Below are 10,787 nucleotides of genomic sequence, written 5' to 3'. Positions count from 1 at the left end.
AGGACCTCCTCCCCTTTCATCTGACCCTGGTTTATCAGGTATCTTCGGGCCTGGCTGCAAAGTTGAACTCTATGGCCTAGCAGGGTTGCTCCTCCATCGTGGGGGGAGGGGAGGCAGGAGGTGAAAGAGACGGCCATTGAGTTTATGTCAGAAATAGTCCCTGTTCCCCTTACTAGAAAACCCACTTGGATACTGAGCTACCATGGGCTACATCTGAGCAGGGCTTTGGGAATAGTTTTGGCAGAACTCTCTCTTACTCACTGTATGAGTTAATGGTTCGGAATGTAACTCAGGACTTCATCACTGATCCAAAAAACTCATTTTCCTCAGTCTTCTACTGAATTTTGAACTAAGAGAAGACTACAGTAACATTAGAAAGCATTGAAGACAGACCTTCAGAAATGTCTCTTTGAATAGGTCTTCAAATAGCCCTCACAGGTTTTTACCCTCCCATGTCTGTCAGTGTGAGCACAGAACTAACTTTCAGTCCTAACTTTTAGTCTATCATGAGACTACTTTACTATGTGAAAGCACATTAGACATCTTTGTTTAGAAGAGGAAAGATTATTGTTTTCTTATAAATTGATCATTACAACAGCAAGTGCATAATTCACCTTTATTTCCAAAAGCATATTAGTTGCTCTAATTTTTTTTGTCAATATTAAAAACACAGAGATAACCAATGACAGCAGTTGAAATTACAGTTAATCCATTATTTGAAGAATAAATACAGATCCTTCAAAATGTAACACAAGATGAAATTTACAATTAAATTAAAATTTCAGTAAAAGTATGCAATTTTCTTCTCTGCTCTATAATAAAAAAATTAAATTCTCATTTTTCCCTAAATCAAGAAGGTACACTGAGAATGCTAAGATGGTACATATATTTTAAACATAATCAGAAGACAATAAAAATTCATAAACAGTGCTCATGAGTATTGTTTAAATGAAAATCCATTGATATTTTACTGCTTTCTTGGGTGAACTCATATTCACCTTCACACTTATCATTCTATATGTCAAGAAGAAAATGAAATAAAAATTTTTGATTTTCCGAGAATGTAAAGCTATTTACTCTGTTATCGGTACTGTAAGAAATTCTGCAGCAATGTTGGTAACTGGAGCTGGGAAATGAGGTGCAACCTTTGTCTTCCTATGTAGTTGCGGATACAGAGTCGGCAGAGCTGGCAAAGAGAGCTTGGGGTAGCTACAAAGAGACATGAACATATTTATTAAAAACAAAATTAATCTTTTCATGTGGTGAGATGTATTAACTAAAAGCTTAATAACAGTAAATTAATTTGGCTAGTGATAAATGCCTTTCATTATTTATATTGCCTTTATTTAAGATATCTTGAGATATATTTCATGAGATCCCATGGCTGAGAAATGTCCTATGCATGTTTTTTAAAGCACTATAGTTCACAGTACATAGTCCACTGAGGTGACTCTGCAGTTATGATCACTTGCTGCTCCTAAGAGGACTTGAGTTTAGTTCCCAGCATCCACATGACAGCTGACAATCATCTTTAACTCTAACTCCAGAGCATCTGGTACCCTCTTTTGCCTTCTGAAGGCACCAGGAATACAATGTACTTACGTGTATGCAGGCAAAATACTCACACACACAAAATACAAATAAATAGTAAAAGAATATTATCTTAAAGATTATAAAATTACTGTTTCACTGAAATTTTTAGAACAAATTCTCATCTTTAAAGGAGATCAAAATCAAAAGAGCTAAGATATATATCAAAAAGGCAAATTGTTAAATTACAATTATATTAAACTAAGATTTACAAACTTTGTTTAAGAAGTCTTAAATGTAAACATCTTTCCCACAGAACATTCACCATGCCTTATATAATGGGGCAGGAATCGTCAAGGATGGAGCAATGTTGGTAGACTGCTTGCCTAGAATGCATGGTGTTCTGGTTTGATCCAGAGCACTGCATAAACTAGGCATGGTGGTACACATCTATAAAGCCAGAACTTGAGAGGCAGAGGCAGAGGATTAGAATACAGAGGTCATCCTTGGCTATCTAGTAAGTTCAAGGTGAGCCTGAGAGACAAGAAACCCTGACCCCAACCCTCCCATTCTTCACCCTCCCCAAAAAAGTAATGTGGGGTAAGAAGTGGTTGGGGAAGGATTCAGGCCTTGGAGATGTAGCTCACTGATAGAGAATGCCAGTTTTTCGCAAGTGCTGGTGTCCTATGTGCTAGGCCTATAGCTCAATTACCCAGTACTCAAATCTTTTTAAAAAATAGTTCATGTCGAAAGCGGCTGACCCTGAGTGCAGTGCTTAGCCTCGCATCCTGAACATAACATTTTAGCTCCCATGCTTGGGGAGACTGTCCTGCTTCAATGGCTGTAAAGGCCTGAATGGTCATGGCTGCATTACGCTATGAGACTCTAATCTTGAGGCTATTTAAGCTGTGGGCTGGCTTTCCCCAGGGTCAGATGATTGTTCAAGGTTCCTGAATAAACTGCATTGAAAAAAAAAATAGTTCATGTCAATAAAAGATCTTCTGGAGGTATCTCTATCCCTGATCTCAAACTGTAGTATAAAGCAACAGTAATAAAAACTGCATGGTGCTGTCATAGAAACAGACTGGTGATCAATGGAATCAAAGTTCCAGAAATAAACCCACACACCTAGAGATACTTGATTTTTCACAAAGCCAAAACCATACAATGGATAAAGGACAGCATCTTCAACAAATGGTTCTGGTCTAACTGGATGTCTACAGGTAGAAAATGCAGTAGATCCATATTTAGCATGCTTCACAAAAGTAAAGTCCAAGTGGATCAAAGACCTCAACATAAAACCAGATGCACTAAATCTGTTACAACAAAAATTGGGTAAGAGCTTTAACCTCATTGGCACAGGAGACAACTTTCTGAACAGAACACCAACAGTGTAGGCTCTAAAATCAATCAATAAATGGGACCTCTTGAAACTGAAAAGGACAGGACACTGTCTGTAAAGGAAAGGACACTGTTGTCAGAACAAAACGACAGTCTACAGACTGGGAAAGGATCTTTCCCAACCCTATATCTGACAGAGGGCTAATATCCAGAATATATAAAGAACTCAAAAAGTTAAAAAGCAACAAATCAAGTAATCTAATTAAAAAATGGGGCACAGAGCTAAACAGAGAATTCTCAATAGAGGAATATCAAATAGCAGAGAAACACTTTAAGAAATGCACACAGTCCTTAGTCACCTGGGAAATGCAAATCAAAATGACCCTGAGATTCCATCTCACACCCATCAAAATGGCTAAGATTAAAAACTCAAGTGTCATCACATGCTGGCAAGGATGTGGAGAAAAGAATCTCTCCTCCATTGCTGGTGGGAGTGCAAACTTGAACAATCATTTTGAAAATCAATCTGGTGCTTTCTCAGACAACTGGGAATAGTGCTACCTCAGCTCTACGACTCCCAGGCATATGCTCAAAAGATGCTCCACCATACAACAAGGATATTTTGCTCAACTATGTTCACATCAGCTTATTCATAATTGCTAGAATGTGGAAACAACCAAAATGTCCCTCAACCAAAGAATGGATACAGAAATTGTGATACATTTATACAGTGGAATACTACTCAGCTATTAAAAACAAAGAAATCATGAAATTTGCAGGTGAATGGATAGAACTGGTAAAGATCATCCTGAGTGAGATAACCCAGAAGCAGAAAGACATGCATGGTATGTACTCACTTGTAAGTAGGTATTAGCCATTTAATATAGGATAAACATACAAAAATCTACAGTCCTAAGGAAGCTAAACAACTAGGAGGACCCTAGGGAAGAGGCTTAATCCTCATTCAGAAAAGCAAACAGGACAGACATCAGACGTAGGAGAAGACAGGGAATGGGACAGGAGCCTTCCACAGAGGACCCCTGAAAGACGCTACCTATCACGGTATCGAAGCAGATGCTGAGACTCATAGCCAAACTTTGGGCAGAGTGCAGGGAATCTTATGAATGAAGGTGGAGATAGAAAGACCTGGCAGGAACAGGAGCTCAACAAGGAGGACAACACAGCCAAAAAATCTGGGCTTATCAGGTCCTGCACAGACTGATAAATCAACCAAGAACTATGCATGGAGAGAACCTAGATCTCCTGCTCAGATGTAGCCCATGGGCAACTCAGTCTCCATGTCGATTTCCTAGTACGGGGAGCAGGGGCTGTCTCTGACATGGACTCGGTCAGAGACAGGGTCACCTCCCTGTGGTGAGCTGTCTGAACTAGGCCACAGAGAAAAAGGTTCCAGCCAGTCCTAATGAGACCTGATAAGGTCAGATCTTAGGGGAGGAGGACCTCCTCTATCAGTGGACTAAAGGAGTGACATAGGGGGGAAGAAGGAGGGAAGGTGGGACTGGAAGGAGATGAGGGAAGGGGTTAACAGCAGGGATAAAAAGTGAATAAATTGTAATAAATAATAATAATAAAGAAAAATGGAAAAATTAAATAAAATATTAGTGCATGAGTAAATACTGTCTCAGAAAACTACATATTATGACATTATTGAAACAAATTCAACATATTTTACTAAAGGCATATAAAAGCTTAGATAAAATAAAAATAATGAAATCCTCATATTTTCCTTACATAGGATCTAAGTTAAGGTTTTTTTTTTCACAATAAATACTTGAGATTTTATGACATTCTTACTTCATACGCTATCAAAGCACTTTTCACTTTCATCTATTTTTAGGAACAATATTTTTGCATTTACAAACATTCCCATGAAGTCTCCCTACCTTCATGTTGAAGAAGTGTTCTTTCTACAGCACTGTTAGATGTAGCCACATCGATAGGCCGCAAAAGTTCCATGTTCTTGGCATTGATATCTGCTCCAAATTCTAGCAATAAGTTCACAATTTCAGTACTCGGTTGTTGAGCAGCAGCATGTAGTGGAGTGTCCCAGAACTTGCCCTTGTGGACATCAGCCCCTATACGTAAACAGTTAGAAATGATATAGAAGCAGTTATTACATGAGTAGGTACCTTTGCAAGTAAAAGAAAGGAAGACAACTTGGGGAAGGGTACAAAAAGGACCTGTATTATTTTCAAATACTTTTCTGGGTATGTTTTCTGACATCTGGAAAGATGTCAGAATAGAGAGATTCATAATTTTGAGGAGGTACTTATTTCTTATTATTGTGTGTGTGTGGTCTAGATATGTGTGCAGGTGTGTATGCCACAGGACAACTTCAAGGATTCAGTTCTCTCCTTCCATCTTCATATTGTATCCAGGGATAAAACGCAGATCATGAGGCTTACAAGGCGAGAATCTTTACCCACTGAACCATCTTACCAGCTTAAATGCATGATTAAGTTCTCACATACCTATGTTTACCCTAGGTAATAGCTCTTAAAGTTGTTTGGAAAAATAACACTTTCAGTTAAGGCGTACAAGTAATGGGTTTCTTTGAAAACTCATATGTGTGTGTGAATCATTTAGCTAAAATGTATATAGATTTGCCTGTCAATTTTCACTTCTGTAGCTTCTGTAGCAGAAAACCACTTTCATGATATCTGCATACAAAGTCAAACTTCTGAAATGTTTTCACCAAAAATCATAACCCTATACATGCAAAATTCTCTATTGCCTAGTTATTCATCTTATAACTTACAACTTAAAACATCTTACAACTCTGGATCACAAGAGTAATTCAATGCCTGTATAATAGGCAGATTATATTTACACTGTGAAAGTATAATTATACCACTGTCTAGTATATAAATGTCCAGAAACCAAGAAATGCCTACTAATAAAAATCATACATTCTTTCTAAGTTTCTGATAGTTTGTAAAATTATCTATCCCAGCAAGGATCAGTTTACCATAGGTTCCTTCATAGCTCTCTTGCTACTTTCAACTTCCATAGAAAATGTAAGCTTTTAGTAGTTTTTAAACAAATATAAAATGTTTAATGCAGAAATGTTTCTTGGCCAAATTTCCATAAATAAATCATAAACTTCATTGAACTTATCAGTTTTGTCAGAGCAAAGGGGACTGTTTGCAATGTCAACTGTTTGCAATATTTCAATGTTTTTTTTTTAATTTTTCAAGATGTATTTTTTTATTATTTATACAACATTTTGCCTGCATGTATGCCTACCCACCAGAAGAGGGCACAAGATCTCACTATAGATGATTGTGAGCCACCATGTGATTGCTGGGAATTGAACTCAGGACCTTTGGTAGAACAACCTGTGTTGTTAACCTCTGAGACATTTCTCCAGCCCATTTCAAATTTCTTTAACATATGTTAAAGTATTTGGTGAAAAAATTTTAGAAAAATGAAGAGTGATAGAGCATTAACTTTATTGGTTATACTAAGTTTATGGGCAATTTGTCTAGAAAATATTAATCTATCAATATTAACAGAACTCTTGTTTAAGGCTATGTGCAATGAACAGAGGCCCTGCCTATAAGACATTTAGAGGTCAGCTAAGATAATGTGAGTGATACATAAAGCAGTTACTGAAATTACTTGTGGGAATATAGCAGAATCACATGATAGCTGCAAAAACAATTCACAATATTAAGACCTAGTGTCTCCTTCATGCATATTCTTAGGATCTATCACATGACAGAGGCATTTTTCTTGGGAAAATAGATGATGAGGGGAAGCACAAACCATCCTGAAGGAGTTCCTAGCTCTAATGTGGGGGAGACCACCATCATATGAATGGGTTAGGATTGTTGCTCGTGGAGCACAAACTGACTTTGAGGAAGTTAGTCATTTCATGTAAGTGGAGAAGGCAATGGGCCTTTTCAAGTAACAGGACAGAAAGTACAAAGCCAGGGGCAGTCCATGAGATTTTATGGTTGGTAGGCAATAAGGGTATCCAAGTACTTAGAATCCCTAAATGTTTATAAGATTTGTTTTTATATACTTAGCAACATTATATTCAGTCTGGAGAATCTTAATTGTATGAATGATGAGTAGGAAAGGCTTTCAACTCAGTTATGTAACAAATGCATATTGATGACCCAGAGGCAGCCCATACAGAGTGTGTTTACCAATCTATGACCTTTGAAGTATTCTCATGAAGTATATGTTTCCTTAATAGGTTGTATATGCATAAGTGAAAATGTTTACAATAAGAACATTTTAGCAACAAGATGTTACTTTTAAAAGAAGTTGATTTTGGTGAACACATAATCGTCTACATATATAGACAGGATGGAACAGTACCAGCATAAAGAAGCTTCCAGATGCAGTGAAACTGCTGTGACATACAAGCTACATAAAGAGGAGTCCCCAAGTGAGGAATGTCTTGGTCAACATCTATGCCCCAGGCTATCAAAATGTCGAGGCATTCATGGTAACCTGCCAACACAAAGAAAAGACACCGTTACTTTTTGTTACTACTCTTCCCTTGAACATGTACCTCTAACTCATGTTTACAACAGAAGTATAATTCACTGAAAGACAAACAGGGCTGTGCACATCCAGAGATACTTTCGCTTTATAACTTAACCCTGTTAACAAACCTTTACTGGCAGCCTCGTGTGTTGGAGATGGAAAACAGGACTCGAGTTGAGCTTTGGCACCATATTCCAAAAGGAGTTCTGCACAGCAGGCGCTGCCTTGTGAGCATGCATTGAACAAGGGAGTCACACCATCTATTGTGATTGCATTTACCTAAATGAAACCCAAAACCTGAGAATGAGATTCAAAAATCAGGCAGGACTAAAGAACTTGTTTATGCAGTACCAAACGTTCTATGGTTTGCTAATGTGGAGCGTGAATATGACAATGTGCATTTACTTCATTCATTTACATCAATGAACAAAGCTTTAAACCTTCAAGAGATAAGTAGAAACATGATGTGGAAGGAAAGGCACAGGAATGGGCACCTTACTGTTGAAATTCACTGAAAAACCAATATTCAAGCATAGAACCTAAATAAACGCAACAGGAAGAAAAAATGTTGAGCTCAAGTAAGTTGTCGAGTAATAGTGAAGGAAACAAAAGGGCTACTTGACTAGTGACATTTGAATATGGTCTATTGGTTCTATTCTGAGATATCATGGTGTGTGTGTGCATGTATGTGTATGTCTGTCTTTATGTATGCATATATGTATGTATGTGTTTTGAGAGGACTCGTGTCACCTGAGCTAGTTTCCAACATAGGATGATCTTCAACTCATTCCCCTGCCTCAAAGGATCCAAGAATACAGGCATGCACCAAAGCTATTATTTCTGAAAATTTATTTCCGGAAACTTGTTCAGAAAATAAGCAAACATAGAAGACACATATGCTCATCTTGTTATTCTGATTCATGAAAACAGAAAATCTAGAGAGCCTCAGTGCACTACTCTACACAATGACTGAGACTCCTTGCAAGAGTGTCCTGAGGAGGCTGAGGCAATTCTAGGGCACCGTTTGTATTGTTACATTTTCAACACCGCCATGAAAGAAGGAAAAGGAAGGAAAATGAGAACCTGGCTTCTGTTGGTCAGCAGATGTGAAATTTCTACTTTACTGCTTAAACTTACGTTAGCCCCAGCTTCCAGAAGGGTCCTTGCACATGCCACGTGATCACCTAGGCAGGCCTCATGGAGTGGGGTGACATGGTCTATCGTTACTGCATTTACATTGTAGCCCTGCAGAGAGAAGAGAAGGTATACATCATCCCAGTAAATGTTCCAGAGACTGTTGACAAGATGAAAGAGTCCAGCCAATTGGTTTCTGGTTCAGCACTTGAACCAGTCAGCATCAGAACTCCTTAACCCCTTCTCCTAGTTACACACCGTACACAGGTTAGGTTACTGTGATGTCACCTGGCCATTTCTAGAACTCTCTGTAATTTCAGCTAATCATTAGCCTGTCTTCAAGTCAGCTTTTTAAAACTCTTCTGCATGTGTTTCTCTGTGTCAGTTGCTTACTTAATATTCTGTATCTCATTTTTACCTGTGCTTCTGTCCCAGCGCTTTTTTGAAGAAAAGTCTGACTGAGAGAAGGAGATCACTTTCAATCAGGTTGAGTTTGTGGGTCCCATTCCTGCTGCTTCTGTTCAGTGTTTCCAGCTTTTGACAAGTGCAATTATAACAAGCTATGTGGCTGGCTGACTTCTCAATCCAGCCATAGCTCCAGCCCACTGGGTTTTCCCTGCATAACGTTGTGAGCCAGAACAAACCTTTTCCCTGAGTGGCTTCCTGCAGGATAATTGTCCTCAGTAATGAGAAAAGTAACTAATAGAAATCAATTATTCTGGTCTGCACAGTCACAGGAAATATATGTGTTGAAATATTATACTGTACTCAGTAAGTATGCACAATTACTAAGTGTTAATCAAAGTTGATTTTAGAATGTTTCAGATGGAAAAGTTAACTACCTTTGATAACTTTACAGTTTATACACATTTTAGCACACTGTGCCTATAAATATGTAATCATTCTAACATGTCCCATTCATAAATATGATTGTCACCTAAGACCTCTACCATCTTTACTGTAGCACTGTCACCTAATAATGTCTAGTATTTTGTTCCTAGATTCTGGCACATTTTCTTTAAAGTTGGTTTTCTTAAGATTTTTTGGTGAAATGCAGATTCTCTATCTTTTTATATGGATTAAAGACCTTTTATAAGCTGGACAACTTATTCTGATTGTGATTATAAAATCAGGGATCAATTTTTAATAAATTGCTTTATGAATGCTCCTCTAAATAGTTATTCACTTAATAGCTAAGATTAAGTTATACAGTAAAGTTGAGAACTATGTCTTCAAAATTAGACTTGTGGTTAAAGCCTGATCCACATAATAATCATGGAAATTTGAACAAATGCTTTGAGTTCTAAGTTTTACAGGGGTCATGAAAGTTAAAAGGGATAATACTTTTACAGCAATAAACGTAATTATCAGTGGGTGCAAAATAAGAGATTACATTCTATTCTAACTTAATAAACAAGATGAGGTTAAGTCATATGAAATTATTAGGATGTAAGATTCTTTGGCTTCTGGGAGATCATTAGTAATTCAATGCCCATTATTGATCATTTTACTAAGACCTTAGATGATGTTTCAAAGCAAGATCTTCCCAACATAGTACTGAGTGCTAGATGCTGTAACCCAGGAGCACATGAAGGCTCTGGCATAGACAAGTGACACTGCGTTGTTGCTAGCCCGTTGAGTTTTTTTTTTAAATTTAATTTATTTATTTTTACAATTCATTCATTATATATATATATATCCCGACTGAAGCTCCCCTTCCCCCTCAGCTAACAATCCTCTTCTTTTCCCTCCTCATATTTTCCAAGACCTTGAGTTTCTAGTAAGCAGTGTGTTGTGAGGAGCTGCTGTTACACCCTAGTGTGAGCACAGGATGGAAGCACATGAGAGGGCCCTGTGGGAGACTCTCCCTCTCCCTGGCTGGCATGTCTTTGCGGAGGAGACACATTGAGAAACACAGGGACTGCCTTCCTCTGGGAGCACGATGTGACTCTCTCCAAGAGATTATCCTTTGAAACCACTGACCTTTTCATACAGGTCCTCCCCCAGCCATGGAGTGATGAGAAAAACAGCCACATGGCTGTCACAGGACTGGACACTCCACGGGAACACCTTAGACACGTCTTCATGTTACAGGTGAGAAAATGAAACTAGGGGTAAGCTGTGGCTGCCTCAAGTGTCAGGTGTTGTTTGAACTAGGTTGTTAGGAATCTTCCTTTCTCATAGCCATTTGAGAAATTCCTTCTGGTGTGACACTGCGGATCATTACTGCCCCCGCACTGAGTATACATTACAGTCAGACA

General features: G+C 38.1%; 1 protein-coding gene across 2 annotated transcripts in view; it reads right to left on the bottom strand.

The window, feature by feature from the left end:
* Nucleotides 1-597: 597 nt before the first annotated feature.
* Asb5 (ankyrin repeat and SOCS box containing 5) overlaps nucleotides 598-10,787 on the bottom strand; it is a 50,528-nt gene continuing 40,338 nt past the window's right edge. Inside the window, exons 3-7 of one of the 2 annotated variants that reach the window (XM_060381282.1) lie at nucleotides 8,530-8,637; nucleotides 7,521-7,671; nucleotides 7,222-7,356; nucleotides 4,776-4,967; nucleotides 598-1,209 (exon numbers count right to left, since the gene is read on the bottom strand). In XM_060381282.1, coding sequence (XP_060237265.1) covers nucleotides 1,082-1,209; nucleotides 4,776-4,967; nucleotides 7,222-7,356; nucleotides 7,521-7,671; nucleotides 8,530-8,637 — 714 coding nt within the window. In that variant the 3' untranslated portion in view covers nucleotides 598-1,081. The remainder of the gene's footprint in view (nucleotides 1,210-4,775; nucleotides 4,968-7,221; nucleotides 7,357-7,520; nucleotides 7,672-8,529; nucleotides 8,638-10,787) is intronic. The other variant, XM_021656727.2, reaches the window with a different exon arrangement.

This window comes from Meriones unguiculatus, chromosome 4 (genome assembly GCF_030254825.1).
Source record: "Meriones unguiculatus strain TT.TT164.6M chromosome 4, Bangor_MerUng_6.1, whole genome shotgun sequence".
In the NCBI taxonomy this organism is placed as follows: domain Eukaryota; kingdom Metazoa; phylum Chordata; class Mammalia; order Rodentia; family Muridae; genus Meriones; species Meriones unguiculatus.
Note: the sequence above shows the minus strand (reverse complement) of the source record. Positions and strands in the feature narration are given on the sequence as shown.